The sequence below is a fragment of the Thunnus albacares genome, chromosome 12 (assembly GCF_914725855.1).
Source record: "Thunnus albacares chromosome 12, fThuAlb1.1, whole genome shotgun sequence".
NCBI lineage: Eukaryota > Metazoa > Chordata > Actinopteri > Scombriformes > Scombridae > Thunnus > Thunnus albacares.
In genome coordinates, this window is record NC_058117.1 from 17,826,343 (window position 1) to 17,845,197 (window position 18,855).

An 18,855-nucleotide genomic window follows, 5' to 3' on the forward strand; every position below is an offset into this window, starting at 1 on the left:
GCTTTCGATATGTCGTGTTTCCTTTACATTAATGCTTTCTAGGTCACTGTGTGCTTGTTTCTAAGTAATTCTCAGTGTCTCTGTCTTCTTCAGAACTGTGATATAGGCCGAAGTGAGGTTTGGTTGGTGCTGACAGACCCTAGTCTTCAAGAAGAGCCACCTGAGAGGCCATGCAGGCGCACAGTGGCCCTGTGTGTGAACACTTCCTGTGTGCTTACTTCCTCTGTCCTCAAAGCGCTAAATTCCCCCGCTGCCTGTCGAATGTCATTCAGAGATGCCATCAAAGAACATGGTAGCGCTTTATTGTGACCTGTCATGCCATTCAAATCACTATCTCTGTATCTGTGGTTTTACCTCACAGGACTGAGTGCACAAGTCACCCAAATAGTGGTGAGAAGTAACAGTACATTAACTGACGCACTGCAGAAGTACTCAGCAAAATATACTTAAAGCTAATTTGAACTTCTTTATATACTGTTGGATAGTTTAAATTTAAATCTGAAAAGTAACCAGTAACTATAGCTGTCAGTTAAATATACTGTAAGAAAAAGTACAACATATATACTGTATCAAAGTGCAATGTTGAGGTACTTGTACTATACTTTCTGCTACTTTATACTTCTATTCCACTACATTTCAGATGGAAATATTGCATTTTTTTTCCCCAGCTACAGCTACAGATAACGATTTTTCATACAAAACCTATAAGTTTCTATATTACAGTGCACAGCTAAAGATTAAACTAGTAACTCCCTTTTTTTTTTAACTTGTGACATCCCACAAAAATCCTTATCATGTTTCATATTTGTATAAGCTGATAGCAGTTATACCACAGAGAGATTTCAAGCCCTCGAAACTTCTCAGATGGTTTCATCTGAGCTGAGGTCAAATAGGTCAAATTATCCAAGATTTAACAAAAACAAAAAAGATTAGAGAAAACTCCAAAATGAATAGAATAAAATAGAAATCTGTGTTGCAGAACTTTTTTTTTTCCCTCTTTTCTTCCTCATGAATCATCTCATGACCCATCAGATTTATCTTGTGTCCCTTTGGAGGGGCCCATCCCCAAGATACTTACCCAACAGTAAATAAAACTAGCACCATATGAACCAGCCACAACAGTGAAGTGCTACTTACACATTGATCCATCAATATCAGTGATCTAATGTCGTGTATGATGATATATTAGTCATAGACAACATTTTTTGAGCACTAATACTTTTGATACTTCTGTACTTTTGCTTACAGTAAATAGGATTTTGAATTAAGGATTTTTACTTGTAATGTGAGTATTTCTACACTGTTGTACTGGTACTTTTACTTCAGGATCTGAGATCTGCTTCCATCACTGCACCTTAACTTGTCTTCTGGTTTTGCGGATCAGCACAGTCAGTAGATTTCCTTTTGTAATACCATCTCTCAATTTCAAAACATCTAGGTGTCCTCCTGTGCGAGGAGCAGTCAGTCATTGAGATGTGCTCTGACGTGCATCCTGAGGGCAGTCTCACATCCACAGCCAGGCCACGGTCACTTTCACAGTCGCTGACCGATCCCCAGGCGCAGCCCCTGCCCCGACCTGTGAGACTGGATCCCGTGGGTCTGGAGATCACACCCAACTCCCTCTGCACTCTCACAGGTCAGTGTCCCCTTTCACTGAATCCTGTGGTTTTCATGCAGCTCGCTTCATCTGAACTGATTCCTCCTCCAACATGCCCCCACTGTGTTCTCTTCTCAGGGGAAGAAAACCGCTTGTTTTTTCATATATAGTTAACTGCTCCGCAAAAGGCCTTGATGTGGCTTTAAAGCATTGCTTTCTGCTGTTTGTTAGTCAGTGTCCTCGGGCTGTCATTGTTTGGGACTGTATAAAATAAAAACACATGAAATTTTGTTGGATTTATGTCAATTCCCATGTCATTTTTTCAGTTAAATTAACATGCCTGCCCCACATAAGGCTTTAAATTTCAGATGAGGGTGGCATAATATGAAAATAAGTTACAGTCAGAAGGCACATACCAGCATTTCCACAAAACATGTATTGCACATACTGTCAGTGTAGATGTTTTTTTTTTTAAATATTTTAAAGCTTTTTAATGTTTTTAAACCCAGACAAAGCTCAAAGTTGAAGAGTTTTTGCATATAGATGAACTGCTTTACTGTTTTTTTTTTTTGCTTCAGCAGCGACCAATAATCAGTTAAATATTGCTTTTTTCCTTCTTCGATTCTTTCCAATTATGTTAATGTGGTTTATTAGAAAAAAACAAGCTAAATCAGATAATAATCTGCATCTGTGTCACAGTTGCAGGCAAAGATCGTACTGTGAACCCTCTTGGTTCTGACCGCTCTGGCCATACATGTTTGGTCAGGTGGCTGGAAAAAAACAAACAAAACAAACATATTATCTTTTGCACTCATGCGTGAATAGTGTCATCTGGAAATTACCAGTGGAAAAAAGGCTCAGACCGGAATGTACGAGAACTTTTTATCAGTGTTAAATTCAGTATCTTATTTACGGTTCTGTGTTTGTGTTTGTGGGGCAGCTGCTCTTTTGGTTGTCAAGTGAGATGTTGTTCAGGCAGGGAGTATGTCTCTGCTGAATTTATCACTGCAATCTCAGATAAAAGTGAAAGTGATGTTTTTATCTCCAACACTCTGGTCCAAACATACACACACTTTGAAGCCTATGCGTAGATCATTTATCAGTGTTTCTTCTCGTTAGGCGTCACCGTTTTTCCTTTGGCATCCAACAGCTGAAAACAACAAGACATGTAAATAAAAATTAAGATGAAAGTTGAGCAGATGGTTAGTGGAGAGTAAAGCCATGATGAAAGGTACAGTGTGCATGGTTGCTCTCCAAAGGGTTTTTGTGTGTGTGTGTGTGTGTGTGTGTGCATGTGTTAATGTTGATTTTATTAGCTGTATTTCTCTCTGCAGGGGTGATAGTTGGCGTGGATGAGAACACAGCTTACTCCTGGCCGGCCTGCAACCACTGTGGAAGTGACAGTTTAGAAATGTTAGCTCACAGACCGTAAGTTTTGAAGATGAATCCAAATAACTTGATGTGAATCATCATGACGAAGCATAACTTAGGTTTTGTTTTATATATTTTCTTTTCATAGTCAGAACTTCCACTGTGTTTCTTGTAAGTCACTGGTGGACAAACCCGCCACAAGGATCCAACTGGAAGTCTTCCTGAGTTCCTCTTCAATAAGTGATTGCACTATAAAAGTTAAGGTGAGAACAAGATTGCATTTCAAAAATGTATTTTATGTTCCCTTTATGATGACTCAAACTTAAAAATACCAACTTTTTAGAGGGTTAATGGGATATGATTTCACTTTGTGTAACTGTAAGTGCACAAAACGGAAGCAGCAAGATCAAGTAGTTTGTAATATTAAGGTCTATAAAAAGCATAAGGTGACGTCTTTAAATGTCTTATTGTGTCCGACCAACACTCCAAGACCTCAAAGCAGTCTGTTTACTGGCATACGAGACTAATAAAACAAGCCAATATTCACATTTGAGAAGCTGGAACTAATTATTTGGTGAAAAAAATGATTGATGCAGTTATCAGATAGCTTGTCCTGCAACTGGCCAGGCTTTTTCAAACCCTCTTGACAGGCGAGTATCCTGTTCAAGTGTCTATCAGCAAGACATTGAATACATGTTCACAAAGCTCTCCTTTGTAGTCGACCGTGACACTTGTCGGTACAGAGAATGCAGTCAAACAGAAAGATAAAATTCATATTCAGCATGTCTATAGATAACAGAATTAAAATCATTTCACTTTAATTGCATCTGCATGATGGTTATTTTTATAATGGAAAACCTGGTGTGACATTGTAATCAGGTAAATAAGTCAGCCAAACTGATAAAACTATCAGTATTCTTATCAGTCATGATATTTTAACCCCTGGGTCAATTGTGTTATTCAATAGCTGGCACAGTGCAGCATTGGGTTTAAATTTACAACATTAAGGTGATAGTTAAAAAGACATTAATGTTTCTGCACCTTTTTTTTTTTCTTTCTGACAGCTGCAGCAAAAAACAATCATGTCCATCCTGAACACTGCGGCTCTGGAGGGCATCGAGGTAGCTTTGCTTTGACACACTGTTACATAACACTGGAAAATACCTGCCTCTCATTGAGCTGCACGGTGTATTGATTTTCTGTCAATACGTCCTGAAAACACAGTCATCTGTTCATATCATAGTGATAAAAGCCTGTTCTGCAATGAACAAAATCCCCTGAGTCATGCTGACCAATGATACAGTTCAAGAAATTTGCTGCCAAAATATTCCACCGCCTCCCGCATTTAGTGATTATTTTTAACTTTGCATGTTGTTTGCACGCTGGACGTATTCAAATATAACCTCCGAGGGGCAGTGCTGATAATAAACATGCAAATACATTGTAATTTACCTTTTTGTATGCATTACATTACATTATGCATTTATTCTGCATTCCCAGGGGAATACAGAATTAACTTTTAGTTCACAAGAAATACTGCTGACCAATGAGAAGTGCAAAGGTCAGAGGCCTTAAGTGGCCTTCGGTATTTTTCCAACCTCAGCAACATCATCAGTTGGAAGAATGATGAATAGTACTTTCAGGACAGTAGAGGGGATTATTTCGAAGAAAAAAAAGATGAGTTGGCAGCCTAAACAGAAGTAAATACGGATATGTTAATAGGATTGTTTGTGGTTGCAGTGTGCAGGTGTGAGGTTTTTGATGCACCGCCTGTTTCAGTTCCCAGGTTACGATGTGGAGAATGTCCTGGGAAAAGAGGTGGGCCCCCTCGCAGTCTACGTCCGCGTCGTCACCAGGAAACCGGCTCTGTGGATCGGCCTGGAAGAAATCTGCCTGTGAGGCGTTCGGAGCTAATGATATCAATCCTCAGGCTTCAGCGTGGCTCCAAGGATCTGCACACTAGGCCTTGGTTTGAGCCAGTTTAGTCTCCCGCCCCCTCTCTCAACCCCCCTTGAAGGCCTCCCTGACAGCTTGAAGTGAACGGGCTGCAAAGAGACAAGGTCTTGTTTGTGTTAATGATATGTGAGCCTGCGGACCAGGAGTTGACAGCCCAAGGGTAGACCAGTGGTATGCAGTCTGTCAGAACAGCTCACGTGGTTTCTTCAACTTGGGATGTGACTTGGCTGTAAACACTTTTTTTTTTTTTTTAAGTGGTCATCTACCTCTGTTTGTAAGATTTCTAACTGGTGCTTGAATCTGTGTCAATAAAAGGTGTTATTATTGCTGACTTTACTTTCAACTTCCTGTTGCACTTTCTCACTTCTTGTGAAAAATCCAGCTGTTAAACTAGGGCAAGCTATTTACATACAAAGACTACTCACAGACCAGGCAGTTGTGCACCTTTTAAAGCGATTTTTATTATATATTCCATAAACAAAAATGTTTCAAGGTTTCATACAAACTATATAAAAGATCATGCTCTGGCTCTTATACAAAGTTTGGAATTATAAAACATGTACCATATCATGTAAATGCAGTGGTAAAATAATTTAATACAGAGAAAATCCCACAAAAATATGGCAGCAACATCATATATTTTCCAGTGCCATTATGGTAAGCTTAAAATACATCTGGTACAGATGGTAAGACGAAATGTCTGTTGAGGTATGTCTCCTAAAAAAAAAAGCTCAGTTCGTACAAGAAAAAAGTGACACATGAATTTGTCACCGGCTCTCTACACCCGTGGAGGAGCCCGGATAGGAGGAGTTGGGTATCTGCTTGAAGAAATCTCTGAGTCCGGTGAGCTCTCTGGTTAGCTGCTCGATAGTTTTGTGAAGCCTGTCGTTCTCTGAGGTCAGTTCAATCAGCTTCTGCTGCATCTCCAAGTTGCGCATCTTGGCTTTGTCCCTGCTTTTCCTCACGGCAATGTTATTCCTCTCTCGCCTCTGACGGTACTCAAAGCTGAACCTGTCCACCGCCTTTTTGCCCTTTTCCCTCCCCATCTTCCGCGGGGAGGATTTGGCCGAGCTGACAGCGGAGACAGGCTCCGGGGTTGTCGGGGGAGTCGGCTGCCCCGTGGGGAGGCTGACAGAGGTCTGGGCGCAGGTTTCAATCTGGGAAGGCAGGGATGAGGATATGTCGCTGTCACTCCAGTCGGACTCCTGCTTGATAGGCGCGCTGAACGCCCCCTTATCCAGCCCGCTGTCCGCTTTCCTCTCGGCGGTGTACGCGGCTGACAGCTGGTGCATGCTGCCGGGCAGCACCGCGGAGCTCGACATGTTGTAGAAATCCGCCTTCTCCTGCTTCACAGTGTTGAACAGGTCGAGGAAGAGCTCGTCGTTGCAGAGCTCCAGGTTTGGCACGGCTGTCATGGACTCGATGTACTGGCTGAAGTCGATGGCACTCTCGTCGTCGTACATGGCAGGGGCGGTGCTCAGCTCCACCATGGTGCCGTCCTCGCCCGATGCACCGCCACCGTCGTTCCTGTTGCCCGGCTTGCAGACCCCCTGTTGCGGTCCGCTTAGTTTTGCGCTCTCGTAGAAGTTAGCAGGCTCCATTGCCCAACTCATGCTGCATGGTGGAGACACGCAGTGAGAGTCCAGGCTGTATATGTCACACATGAACTCTGGTAACTTGTCCACGTGGTTTAGGAAGGAATTAAAAACTTGTTAAAATGTGACCAACAGGTGTGACAGCTCTGCACAAAAAAACACCCTGCAGCGGCTTTACTTTCTTAACAGGCGCCTTTAAAAAAAAAATTCTTCTTTGGCGTTTTTTTTGGCGTTTTTTTTTTATCCCTGGGTATAGACTGTCAGGGTGCTGTCATTAGAAACACCAGTAAAACTCTTTTGACATGAGACTTCACCTCTCTGAAACGTTTCTAGTTTTCGCGGAGTGTTTTGTATCGTTCCCCCCGCTGACGTCACACGCACCTCCCTGTCACGAGCCAGTCAAGGCAAGGCGGGGGTCACGTGGTGTCTGTCAACTTCCCATTTGAGGAGAGGAGGGCGTGTTTGCTCCTCATGCCACCCACTTTTTTTTTTTACTACGACTGTATGAATGGTTCAGAGTTGTTTACATACTGTACTGTAAGGCTCTGCGTGTTTGTGACTACGTTTAATTAGTCGGACTATAAATGTCTGTCCCAAAAGTGGCACAATGTACAAAGAGTGTGTGATAAAAGTGTAACACTGGAGGGAAAACCGCCAAAACAAAGACGTACACCCTTTTTTTATTTTTATTTTTATTTTTTTAGGCTGCCATTAATCTTACAGACAGGCATTCATTATTTATAATCGCAACTATTATTATCACGATGTAAATCACGAGGTTATTTGACCTCTCAGGGTGGCTGAAAAGTACTGATTTAAAAAATATAGCTGATAAAAATATAATTGTTTATCTTTATCTCAACTTATTTATTTATTTGCACAGGTTAAAATCAAACAAATACATACAAACAACAAGAAAAAAAATCAATGTGCAGGGTGAGGTAAAAGCCTATGAGATTTATTGATTATCTCTACCTATAAATATACAAGAAAATCAAACTATTAAGAAAAATAACAACAACAACAAAAATGATAAAACTAACATTAAAGCCGTTTTAAAAATCTGCTCTAAAGGACTTTAAGCACTGAGACATTTTAACCCACTGAGAAAAGTAGTTGCATAAATTTGGACCCCTGTATCTGATTGAAAATTGACTTCTGGTTGTCAAAAACTTTGGGAAGACGAAGATAAGACGGTTCAACTTGGCCAAGTTTACACATACAAGGGTTTTGCCTTCTACTTACACAGAAAACAAATTTACAGACGGATACGAAACTGGACGTGCTGCTGAACAAATACAACAACTTAAACAAACTTAAACATATAGTTATTATACACAGGAAAGAGCAAGACAACAAAATACAGGTCAGGTTGTGGTTCAGGTAGTTTCAATAAAGCTAGAATAAATATAAGTTACTTATAGCTGTGGTTTTATGTGCATAAAGTATTTGTACATTATATATATAGTCTGCTTAGACTTACACATGACAGTAAAATATGTATGTTTGCATTACGAAACCCTTTAATTACTCTCATCACTGGTTATTAACATCAATACAGTCATATTTGATTACAGATTTATATCAATTCAGCGTAAAACTAAAAAAAAAAGCAAATAAATTCACACCCAGTGTGCCAATTATTAGTTTAAATTTAAATTTTCTCATTTCAGTGCACTGGATACAGTTTACAGTGTGACATTAGGAGGCAGAGAAATGAATTAAAGGTGGCTGATAAGCTTCTATTAGTGATGTATAGCATTTCTGCTGTTTATCTTATCTTATAAATGTTATCTTTTAAAACACCACCTTAACTGACACACATGTACTGACACTTCTCGGAAATGTTCCTATGTTTTTTTCCCCCCTCTTCAGGAAGTGTGCTGTAATTTTCCTTCCTCATGGTCCTTTCTCACATGTAAAGTGCGCCACGTGGTGGTCAATGTAAAAACGTCAATTCAGAGCTTACTTTTCCTTCAGCTGGCCATTTTGCAGTAATGAGGAAGAACACTTACTCTTTAAACTTTCTTATTCTGCCCACTTTTAGTGAGATATTTCCCCAGTTGTCTTCACTACTGTCTCTAAACATTGTTTTGCATTGTTGGAAAATTTTTGATAGATTTTACCATCAAACCTTTGTGTTTTCTTAGAAAATTCTATATACATATGAGTCAAGAATAATTAAATATAAGCCAAATAGTTCTTGATAGTCCTCAAAAGTTGTTTTCAATTCTTTACATAAGGTGTATCACGATAGAAAGCATCCAAAACATTCCTAATTTTAGATAAAATGATATACACTACAAAGTAATATACATGCATATGTATACTTTTTGTGTTGTACTGCAATTATGAAACTCACTGAGGTATTTTATTTATTTTTTATACACTTGTTAATTTCTATATGCAGCCTAAATCTTTTATTTTTTATTTCCAGTCATCAGTTATTTAGATATTTATATATATTTATGTTTTTCTGGTGCTGTAATGTTTGTATTTTTTTAAAAACTTTGTCAATAAAGATAAAGTGGGGGGAAAAAATCACTTGGACCAAACCAAATCAGCTCAGGGTATCAAACATCATAAAGAGACGTGCAGGTTCTGTAGTTCGTGTGTTGAATTTCATGTCGAGGAAAACGTGTATTTTCAGAAGTGATTTAAACTATTTACTCCGTACTAAGACATTTTATTATCTTCAGTTAAAGTCGTAAGATGTAAAAGTCAACACAAACACCCCCACTAAAGCGAAGATATCGGCCGGAAAGAAAGGAACGATCCTGGCCTCCGATTGGTCCAAACTTCCCCGCGAAAATTACGTCACTCGCAGTTTCGCGCCAGATCTGCAGCAGTCGGACGCACACGCAAGAAGAGGTAAGAACAGACTTCTTTTTGTTAGTTTATCTTTGATTAATCCGTTCATTAAATGAAGTTTAGCCAGCCAGAGTCTCGTTTGTTAAACATGTTTAATGCGCATGAACGTGTTATTTTATTGACATGCTCATTTTTACATGTAAATCAGGCCAAACAGTCCCAGTAAGTTTCAGGTTATTGTTTCCTGTGCAGCCACATGTCAAATGGTGGAAACTTAACTGCAAACCTACTGAAATCTTATAGTAAAAGTCGGAAAACACACACTTAAAACACTTAAAACTAAACCTACAATATGTAAGAGCATATTGTGGTTTATAATCGAAAACATTAAAGCTTCATTCTGGAGAATCTGATGTTAACTTATTGGTGAATAAACATGTAAAGAAAAGCAGTTGGCCAAGTGATATAAACTATGTTATATGTAAGTGATCTTAAATAACATATAAGTCACATAAGTAGATTAAACTAATATGATATTGTTTTGAGTTTATGGCATGTTTTGCACTGTATGTTTGTCTGTGTCATGTCGAGTTTTGTCATATAAATGTGATAAAATGAGTGAAAAGAGTGGAGGAATGTATCACAAAATGAAAATATTAATCCACAGTGCAAGTAAATTGTCTTTTTAACAGCTGGTATCAAAGCCCACAACACATCAGCATCATCGGCATCATGCAAATGAAAAGTGCAACGTAGTGACGTAGGAAAGTGGAGGTTGAGCAAAAAAGGAGTTAGTTGGCTTTTACAAGATTTCCAGACTTCACCCAGCTAATTTTTTATGTAGGAAGTTTGATATAAATAATACAATACAAACATATGAATCCACTTACATGATCACCTAAAACCATTAAATAAAAACAATAGTCTGTTAACACATTAAGTACAGTTACAAATCAGCTCAGTTAAGTTCCAGTATTTTCATGGAAGTATGCAACAGAACTACACGGATGACACGAAAAGGTCGATAAAACTCTCTGGCAATCATCACTACATCGATGTAAAATTTCCCACAGACTCCTAGATCTACCTCCAACACTAAGCCCCTTATAAAATTTTGTGGCAACACACACATCAAAATCTTATTAAAAGCTGATACTTTTGTCCCTTCTGACCTCCCATAGAAAAACAAACACAACCAAACATGCTTTATCCTTCTTTCCAAGTTCAGTTGCCAGGATGTAGAAATCTTACCACCAGGTGTCAGACTTAGGACAGCATTTGAATATTTGATAAGTTTAATACTAAGGTTAATCCATTTTAATCCGTTTAATTTGTAGATATTGCATCAACAATGTCTTCCCCAACATCAACTCCTGGACGCAAACGTGGAAGGAATACCAATCCACCCACACGTAAGTTCAATTTTTAAAATCTTTAATGAAATGAAACCTTTTGCTAAACACTTCTTGAGTTTCAGCTGCAGCGTCACTGAGATGTCATGTGACTATAGGTCGGGACTCTGTCTTTTTGTATTTACTGACGCCGACTTCTCTTCTTGTCATGTGTAACATCAGCCAGCAGCGAAGGCCCCACCTCGCCTCCTTCGCAGCGGCGCAGAGGTCAGGACTCGTCCAATGGGGACCTGATGCCCATGCCCACCTCCCCGGCCACTGACATGCTCAGTCCATCGGCGCCGCAGGACACTTCTCTGTTCTCCAGCCCGAGACCATCAGGTAGTAAAGACCACACGTGTGTCTAGTTTGAGTTATTTTAATGTTTCTCAAAAGGAAATGTAGGTATAATATTTTTTGTGACACGCTTGATGACCCGTGTGATATAAACGTCTGTCCCTCTTTAACAGTTCAACCCAATGAAGTTGACATGAGCTCCCCTCTGATGTACGGGACCCCTAGCTCCAGAGTTGAGGGGACCCCGCGTAGTGGCGTACGTGGTACACCTGCCAGACAGCGTCCTGATCTGGGCTCAGTCAGGAAGGCTCCCCAAGTCGATCTTCACTCTGAGCCGGTCAGTGGAGGAGGGGTCAAGAATATTTGAACAATTGCCTAAATGACGATGAGAAACTCAATCGCTAACACTGTTCTTCACTGGTCTTCCCCCAGCCGAGTGCCGACGGCGCAGTTGCCAGCGAGCAAAATGCAGGTCAGAGACTCGTAATCTGGGGGACTGATGTCAATGTCGGGACCTGCAAGGAGAAATTTCAGGTACGAAAGAACAAAACTCTTCAGCTGTTCCAATAGAAACCTCTATTCTTAGTCCATAAGAGTTATTGTTTACATCTTTTGTGTCACTTTGCTTGCAGAGGTTCCTGCAGAGATTCATCGACCCAACATCCACTGAAGATGAGAATGCTGGTCTGGACCTGAACGAGCCTTTATACATGCAGAAGCTGGAAGAGGTACTGTAGTGTACTCAGTCATATCTGTTTACTATGTTGTTCTTTCAAAAATTGAGTCTTAACATCAAAGGAAATCTCTGTTTTAAACATTAATTTTACTTTTTTTTTGTCCCACAGATCAGTGTTGTTGGTGATCCAGTGCTGAATGTGAACTGTCTCCATGTTCAGGCCTTTGATGCAGAACTTTACAGGCAGCTCATCTGCTACCCACAGGTATAGTTCCTTTATTTCATATTCAGTTTGAACAGTTTTATTTATTACTTTCTTGTGAGGAGGGGGATTTTTGCCTGAGTTTGGCAGTAGAGAGGTGATAGCATCAGCTTGGATGCCATCAATTCTATTCCAAAGTGTTTCCTGCACCATGTTTGCACACATTTTACCAGATTATACATTAAAGTGGAAGAGAAACTGACTACATCTTACTTATCAGACGTAGGGATTTATTTTCAGGCATCGAATTGGTTTTAATTTCAATGATACTTAATTTTTCTCATAGCTGTGTGTCAACATATTGATATAAATGTTACATGTTCCTTCGGCAGGAAGTCATCCCGACCTTCGACATGGCAGTGAACGAGCTTTTCTTTGAGCGTTTCCCCGACTCCATCCTGGAGTTCCAGATCCAAGTCCGCCCCTACAACGCCCTGAAAACCAGAAACATGAGGACCCTGAACCCAGAAGGTGTGTGTGGATTCATGAGCCATGTCACCGGATACCGTTTCAAACATATTTTTATCCCATATTTCATGTGGGATTTTTGTGAACATTGTTTCTCGGTTTGATAAAATGTGAGGTATCGGCTTCAGGGTAAAGCTTCTGTGTGCCTTATGTCTTGCCTCCGCAGACATCGATCAGCTGATCACTATCAGCGGCATGGTGATCCGCACCTCGCAGCTCATCCCCGAGATGCAGGAGGCTTTCTTCCAGTGCCAGGTGTGCGCCTTCAGCACCCGTGTGGAAGTGGATCGCGGCCGCATCGCTGAGCCGGCTGTTTGCCGCCACTGCAACACCACCCACAGCCTGGCGCTCATTCACAATCGCTCCGTCTTTTCAGACAAACAGATGGTGAGAGTCTGATGGGGTTGGTTAATGGGGCAGATTGCTTACAGTAAATGACACCTAGTCTCGTAATATGTTAAGTAATAATTAGTGATGTGTCGCTGTTGAGGTCATGACATCTGTTCTTTTTATTGATCTTCCACAGGTCAAAATTCAGGAGTCTCCTGAAGACATGCCCGCCGGTCAGACTCCTCACACAACTGTTGTCTATGCTCACAATGACCTGGTGGATAAAGTGCAGCCAGGAGACAGAATAAACATCACCGGTAAGCTAAATCTCTACAGTTAGGGCTGCAACTAAGGATAATCGTCTTTATTGATTAATCTGCTGATTAATTTTCTTAATTGTTTATCTATAAAATGTCAGGAAGTAGTGAAAATTGACATTCTCAGAGCCCAAAGTGTCTATAAATAGCTTGTTTTGTCCAACCAATAGTCCAGAAACATTCAGTATATAGTTAATATAAAGCAGAGAAAACATTCTCATATTTGAGCATGGAATCGGGGAATTGATGCAAATGATTAGTTGATTACTTGAATAGTTGCTGATAAACTTTCTGATACGACTTAGTTGTTTCAGCTCTAATTTAATCCATAAAAGGTGGTTTAAAAACCCAAGCTGTCTTATTTCTTTAGGCTTGCAACTATAGATTATTCTCATTATCAATTTAATCTGATTTATTTTCCTGATTATTTGTGTGGTCTGTAAAATGTCAGCCAAATGTGACGAACACAACTTCTCAGAGCTCCAGATGACTTCTCAAAATATCTTGTTTCCTCCGACCAACGGCCCAAAACCAAAAGATAATTGATTTATTATCACAGAAGAGTATGAAAACCCGAAATATTCACGTTTTGGAAGCTGGAATCAGTGGATTTTTTTTTTTTTGCTGTTTTTGCTCAAAAAAATGCTTGAACAAGTATTCAATTACATTATTTCGTCTAATTGTTGCAGTCAAACAGACCAAAAATTCCAAAATGTTCATTTTACAATGATAGAAAACAGAAAAGCTCCAAAATTCTCACATTTGAGAAGTAAAAACCAGCAAATGTTTGGCATTTAATTGAAATCGTCACTGTGGCTCTCCAGTTTTCACTCTTCCACACGCACATCCTAACAGCTTCCCAAATTGTCCCTGCAGGTATCTACAGAGCGGTCCCCATGCGCTTGAACCCACGTCAGAGCAACGTGAAGTCTGTGTACAAAACACACATAGACGCCATCCACTTCCGCAAGACCGACGAGAAGAGGCTGCACGGTTTGGACGAGGAGGCCGAACAGAAGCTCTTCACTGAAGACCGCGTGCAGACCCTGAAGGAGCTGGCAGCCAAACCGGACGTCTACGAACGTCTCTCCTCTGCCCTGGCGCCGAGTATCTACGAACACGAGGACATCAAGAAGGTGTGTGTGTGTGACGTTACACTGAGTTTCATACGTTTTAATATCTGTAATTTGACATTATTTAGGATATATGATGCATCTGTTTCCCTAAAACAAATCCAGGGAAAATGCAGCACTTCATTGATTTAAAAAAAAAACCAAACAAACAAAGAATCGCCTCATGTCTCAGGTCATTTTTATTAATTTAATTTTCAACTAGCAGCCTTTTAAAAACGGCTGATAAGATTCAGCAGGAAGCCTTCATCAGAACTTATATGACAGCAGTGAGCTCTTTGTGCAATCTACAGGAAAAATTGCTGCACCTGTATATGTGAGAATATCCACAAGTTGAAAAACACAAAGAAATAAAAATTAGAATAACAACTTAAATAATGAAAATAAAAAGAGAAAAGCTTGTGGTGGAAGTCCTTTTGTTTATCTCACTTGGTTTGAATGATTAAATAAGTTCATCAAACTATTCTGCAACCATTTTACAAACAGGAAAACATCACACTGAAGCCTTACATGATATTATAATAAACCTTTTCTAGTGTCGTCACAGTATTGATATTCTAACTATATTAAAAAACCTCTTAGATGTGTAACAACGACACTTGTTTGAGTGCTTAGTTTCTTCTCTTGTCTCAGGGCATCCTGCTGCAGCTGTTCGGCGGCACTCGGAAAGACTTCAGTCAAACCGGCCGTGGCAACTTCCGCGCGGAGGTGAACATCCTGCTCTGCGGAGACCCCGGCACCAGCAAGTCACAGCTGCTGCAGTACGTGTACAACCTGGTGCCCCGCGGCCAGTACACGTCAGGAAAGGGTTCCAGCGCCGTTGGTCTCACCGCCTACGTGATGAAGGATCCAGAGACCCGGCAGCTGGTCCTGCAGACCGGAGCTCTGGTGCTGAGCGATAACGGCATCTGCTGCATCGACGAGTTTGACAAGATGAGCGACAACACGCGCTCGGTGCTGCACGAGGTCATGGAGCAGCAGACTCTCTCCATCGCCAAGGTGTGTTTGATGAATTTGATATTTAGAGGTTTTGGATTGAAGGGCTGGAAACTCATGAGGAGGAAATAACAAGATAATATTTCTCACTCTGTTTCTGTTCTTTTACGTCTGCAGGCTGGAATCATTTGCCAGCTGAACGCCCGCACCGCCGTGTTGGCCGCCGCCAACCCCATTGAATCTCAGTGGAACCCCAAAAAGACCACGATTGAGAACATTCAGCTGCCTCACACGCTGCTGTCCAGGTTAATACAATCAATCAGCTCAGTCACACTCGAACAACTGATAGAAAATGATTTTCGCAATGATCATAGTTAAAAATGTTGCTAAATAGGCGGGTTGATGTTTAGCTCGTTAATCAGCTACAGATGAGCTTCAAAATAAATCGAGGAACAACCTTAATGTCAATGGTTTTCTCAGTCATCATGTTACAGCCTTTGAACATAAAAAATTTTGTGCTCCGTCAGATTTGACCTGATCTTCCTGATGCTGGACCCCCAAGACGAGGCTTACGATCGCAGACTGGCCCACCACTTGGTGTCGCTTTACTACCAGAGTGAGGAGCAGATAGAGGAGGAGTTCCTCGACATGGCTGTGTTGAAGGACTACATCGCATACGCACGCACGTACATAAACCCGAGACTGAGCGAGGAAGCCAGCCAGGCACTGATCGAGGTTTGTTCTCTCTACAAATTTCCACGATTTCTAAACATTTTTCTTGAAAAGTTTCAGCCAGTTTTGGGCTAATAATTCACCTGTTGGATTCCGAGCTTACCTTGTGCGTGTTGGTCCTCAGGCCTACGTTGACATGAGGAAGATCGGCAGTGGCAGGGGGATGGTGTCCGCCTACCCCAGACAGCTGGAGTCCCTGATCCGCTTGGCAGAGGCCCACGCCAAGGTGCGTTTCTCTGAAAAGGTGGAGACCATCGACGTGGAGGAGGCCAAGCGGCTACACCGAGAGGCCCTCAAACAGTCGGCCACCGACCCCAGGACAGGATTTGTCGACATCTCTATTCTCACAACAGGTATGTCGGAGAGAATATTGAGTTGCTTTTGGATGTATTTTGAGAACGTTTTTAAAGCCGTCGTGATATTCTGAGATTATTCTAAGATTAACAGTAGACATATCGATCCAAAGTCTTATTAGCATCAACTCCAACTGACTTAAAAACGGTTACTTTTAGCCTTCACTGCTGCTTTGCGGTCGATCATGTTTTGCTCATATTATAAGTGAATCAGCACGCAAGCTACAAAAGGAAGCAGCGTATTTCATTATATTGTTTTCTGACTGCAGGTATGAGCGCCACCGCCCGCAAGCGTAAGGAGGACATCGCTCAGGCCCTGAAGAAACTGATCCAGGCTAAAGGAAAGACACCCGCCATGAAATACCAGCAGCTGCTTGATGACCTCAGAGGACAGTCTGAGACGGTAAATATGTCATTTTGCCTGTCATTGTACAGCTTTATTAGTTTATTACAGAGTTAAATCAATGCAGGAAACTTCATTTTGATCTTTCTATTACAACTTCAGAGCTGTGAGAACTTAAGAGACTTGAGATCTTTTAATTTCTGGTGTATGACAGTGATGTAAGATACAGTAATGCTCCATTAAATCTCAGCTAGCCGGTTTAGAACTGTAAAAGTGCAGCGAGAATACAATCTTCAGTCATTTTGACATTTGTGAAGTGAAGTTTTTGTGGTTCCGTGAGCAGTAAATGGAAGATGAAAGGTTGCCGTCCAACATAACTTCACTTCAATATTAATAATAAAATTAAAGTCATCCGAGTAGAAGAAAAAGCTACGAAAGTATTTGTAGTTACATTTTACACAAAGTAACTTTTCAAAACTTCTACATTGTCCATTTTTTTTTTAATCAACAACAGTTCCTGTAATAACTTTTGTCCCTGTCGCTCTTTTCTCCAGGCGATCACTAAGGAGCTGTTTGACGAGGCGCTGCGGGCTCTGGCTGACGAGGATTATTTGACAGTCACTGGAAAGACTGTTCGTCTCCTCGCCTAAGGCGCACCCTGCAATTATGTACAGTCCTTAATTTTTAAATCGTATCCTGTGTTGACATCTTTCTTGTGCTGTAAAAAAAAAAAAAAAAAAAAATGGTGTAATGAAACCACCATATGTGTTTCGAACGTCTCAGATGTTTGAAAATCCCTGGACTTTGGAAACATGATTCAGATTTACCAGATGAGTCATGATTCAGACTTTGGTGTCTTGTTAAAGAAAAGAAAAAAAAAAGAAGAAGAAACCGAAACACAAATTTTCTGGCAATAATGAGGTAATATTTAAAAGCGCTTGTATCTCATTTGTTACCTGATTTCACGTCATGCTCTTGCTGTTTTTGTGCTCTATTGGTAAAAAGCTTGATGCATTTAACACTTTGTCAACTTGTACATTGTAATGACTGAGTGTTAACGTTTGTTTCTTTGTTGGTTTCTTTTGGGACAAATGTTAAAGCAAGCTTGAGACATAGAGGATGTTCATTTTGTATTATTTAGAGTCTACTTTTGACTTGTTGTAGCTTGTGTTTACTGTCTGTTTATAGGAGGAGAATAAAATGTTGCTCACTGAAAACGCTTGTAAAGTTATTTATTTATTTATTTTTTGTCCTCAGTCGTTGTAGCTTAACAAGAAACTCATGTTTTGTTGTTTACATCCTGCAGGGCGGCCAAAGTTTATAGGTTTAATTATCTTAAAATGTCGGCTTTCATACACGACGGAAGCGAGATACTGAATCTTGAGACTCGTAATCATAGAAGAAAACATCTAAAATTGTTTTTATACATTTTTGAGGCCTCAGTTGGTAAAACTGGCTTCTTACAAAAAAGAAGCCACAGATCATGTCCTCAGTAGTGTTTTTGGGACATGAAGATGAACATTCATATTGCAGATGATGGCTTTTATGCAGATAATATTTTAGACATGATATCTTAATATTTTACTGTTTTAGCCTAAATAATGTTTTTGACATGTGACGAGCAATGTCTTGTGATCTATCGTCGCAGGTTGTATTATGTCTTTGGCTTCTCAGAAGACACAGGTCATGTGCTCAGTAATATTTCTGGGAATTTGGAGCTTTTAAAGACCACACTCTACAATTACACATGGTCCCTCTTTGTTACTTTACTTCCACTGCAGCTTAACAGGGAAACACAAAGAGGGAATCTGATGCTAAAAGACTGTTAATGTGGCAGATATCCACTTGATATGACTAACTCAGACTGCTGAAGCCTCACATAAGCTTCAGATCAACTTTTAAATGCATTTTTACACAAAACGACTGTGGATTTTGGCCTCCATCACGTACATTGGAAGTGCATTTGAAGGAGATCTTTTAACAGCCAGTATGAACAGGAGGAATGATTACAGCGAGGAAAACCTGTGTCACTGTTCATGTGGACACCTGACTGTTGTTTTGAGATAGACTTGAAAATTGTGAACCTGTCCATTAAGTATCTTGTTAAGTAAGGAACAACTGAAATGCGTAGAAGTGTCTAAATTAAGTGTCAGTAAAGGATGTCAGTAGAATAACTAGCTGTGACTGGACTCAGACTACACTTACAGGGTTTTAGTGAACAATAAACTGTGAAAACCAGAGTGCAGTGTGTATCTTTCCCCCTCTTCTTTATTGACATAAAAAACAGGTA

The 18,855-nt window shown here is 40.4% G+C and overlaps 3 protein-coding genes across 3 annotated transcripts in view; 2 read left to right on the forward strand and 1 right to left on the reverse strand.

Moving 5' to 3' along the window:
* Nucleotides 1–5,659, forward strand: part of spidr (scaffold protein involved in DNA repair) — a 34,209-nt gene extending 28,550 nt beyond the window's left edge. The window contains exons 15-20 of the mRNA XM_044368670.1: nt 94–292; nt 1,439–1,636; nt 2,932–3,025; nt 3,117–3,231; nt 4,033–4,089; nt 4,748–5,659. Of these exons, the coding sequence (XP_044224605.1) occupies nt 94–292; nt 1,439–1,636; nt 2,932–3,025; nt 3,117–3,231; nt 4,033–4,089; nt 4,748–4,867 (783 nt within the window). The 3' untranslated portion in view covers nt 4,868–5,659. The remainder of the gene's footprint in view (nt 1–93; nt 293–1,438; nt 1,637–2,931; nt 3,026–3,116; nt 3,232–4,032; nt 4,090–4,747) is intronic.
* On the reverse strand, nt 5,366–6,851 carry cebpd (CCAAT enhancer binding protein delta). Its single transcript, XM_044368675.1, has one exon. The coding sequence runs from the start codon at nt 6,586–6,588 to the stop codon at nt 5,692–5,694; it is 897 nt and encodes a 298-aa protein (XP_044224610.1). The 5' UTR covers nt 6,589–6,851; the 3' UTR covers nt 5,366–5,691.
* A 2,431-nt stretch (nt 6,852–9,282) lies between these two features.
* On the forward strand, nt 9,283–17,782 carry mcm4 (minichromosome maintenance complex component 4). Its single transcript, XM_044368676.1, has 17 exons — nt 9,283–9,390; nt 10,668–10,742; nt 10,905–11,063; nt 11,192–11,355; nt 11,451–11,552; nt 11,651–11,746; nt 11,864–11,959; nt 12,289–12,427; nt 12,591–12,811; nt 12,951–13,071; nt 13,948–14,207; nt 14,835–15,200; nt 15,315–15,442; nt 15,665–15,872; nt 15,994–16,222; nt 16,492–16,625; nt 17,120–17,782. The coding sequence occupies exons 2-17, from the start codon at nt 10,682–10,684 to the stop codon at nt 17,213–17,215; spliced, it is 2,580 nt and encodes an 859-aa protein (XP_044224611.1). The 5' UTR covers nt 9,283–9,390; nt 10,668–10,681; the 3' UTR covers nt 17,216–17,782.
* The last annotated feature ends 1,073 nt before the right edge of the window (nt 17,783–18,855 follow it).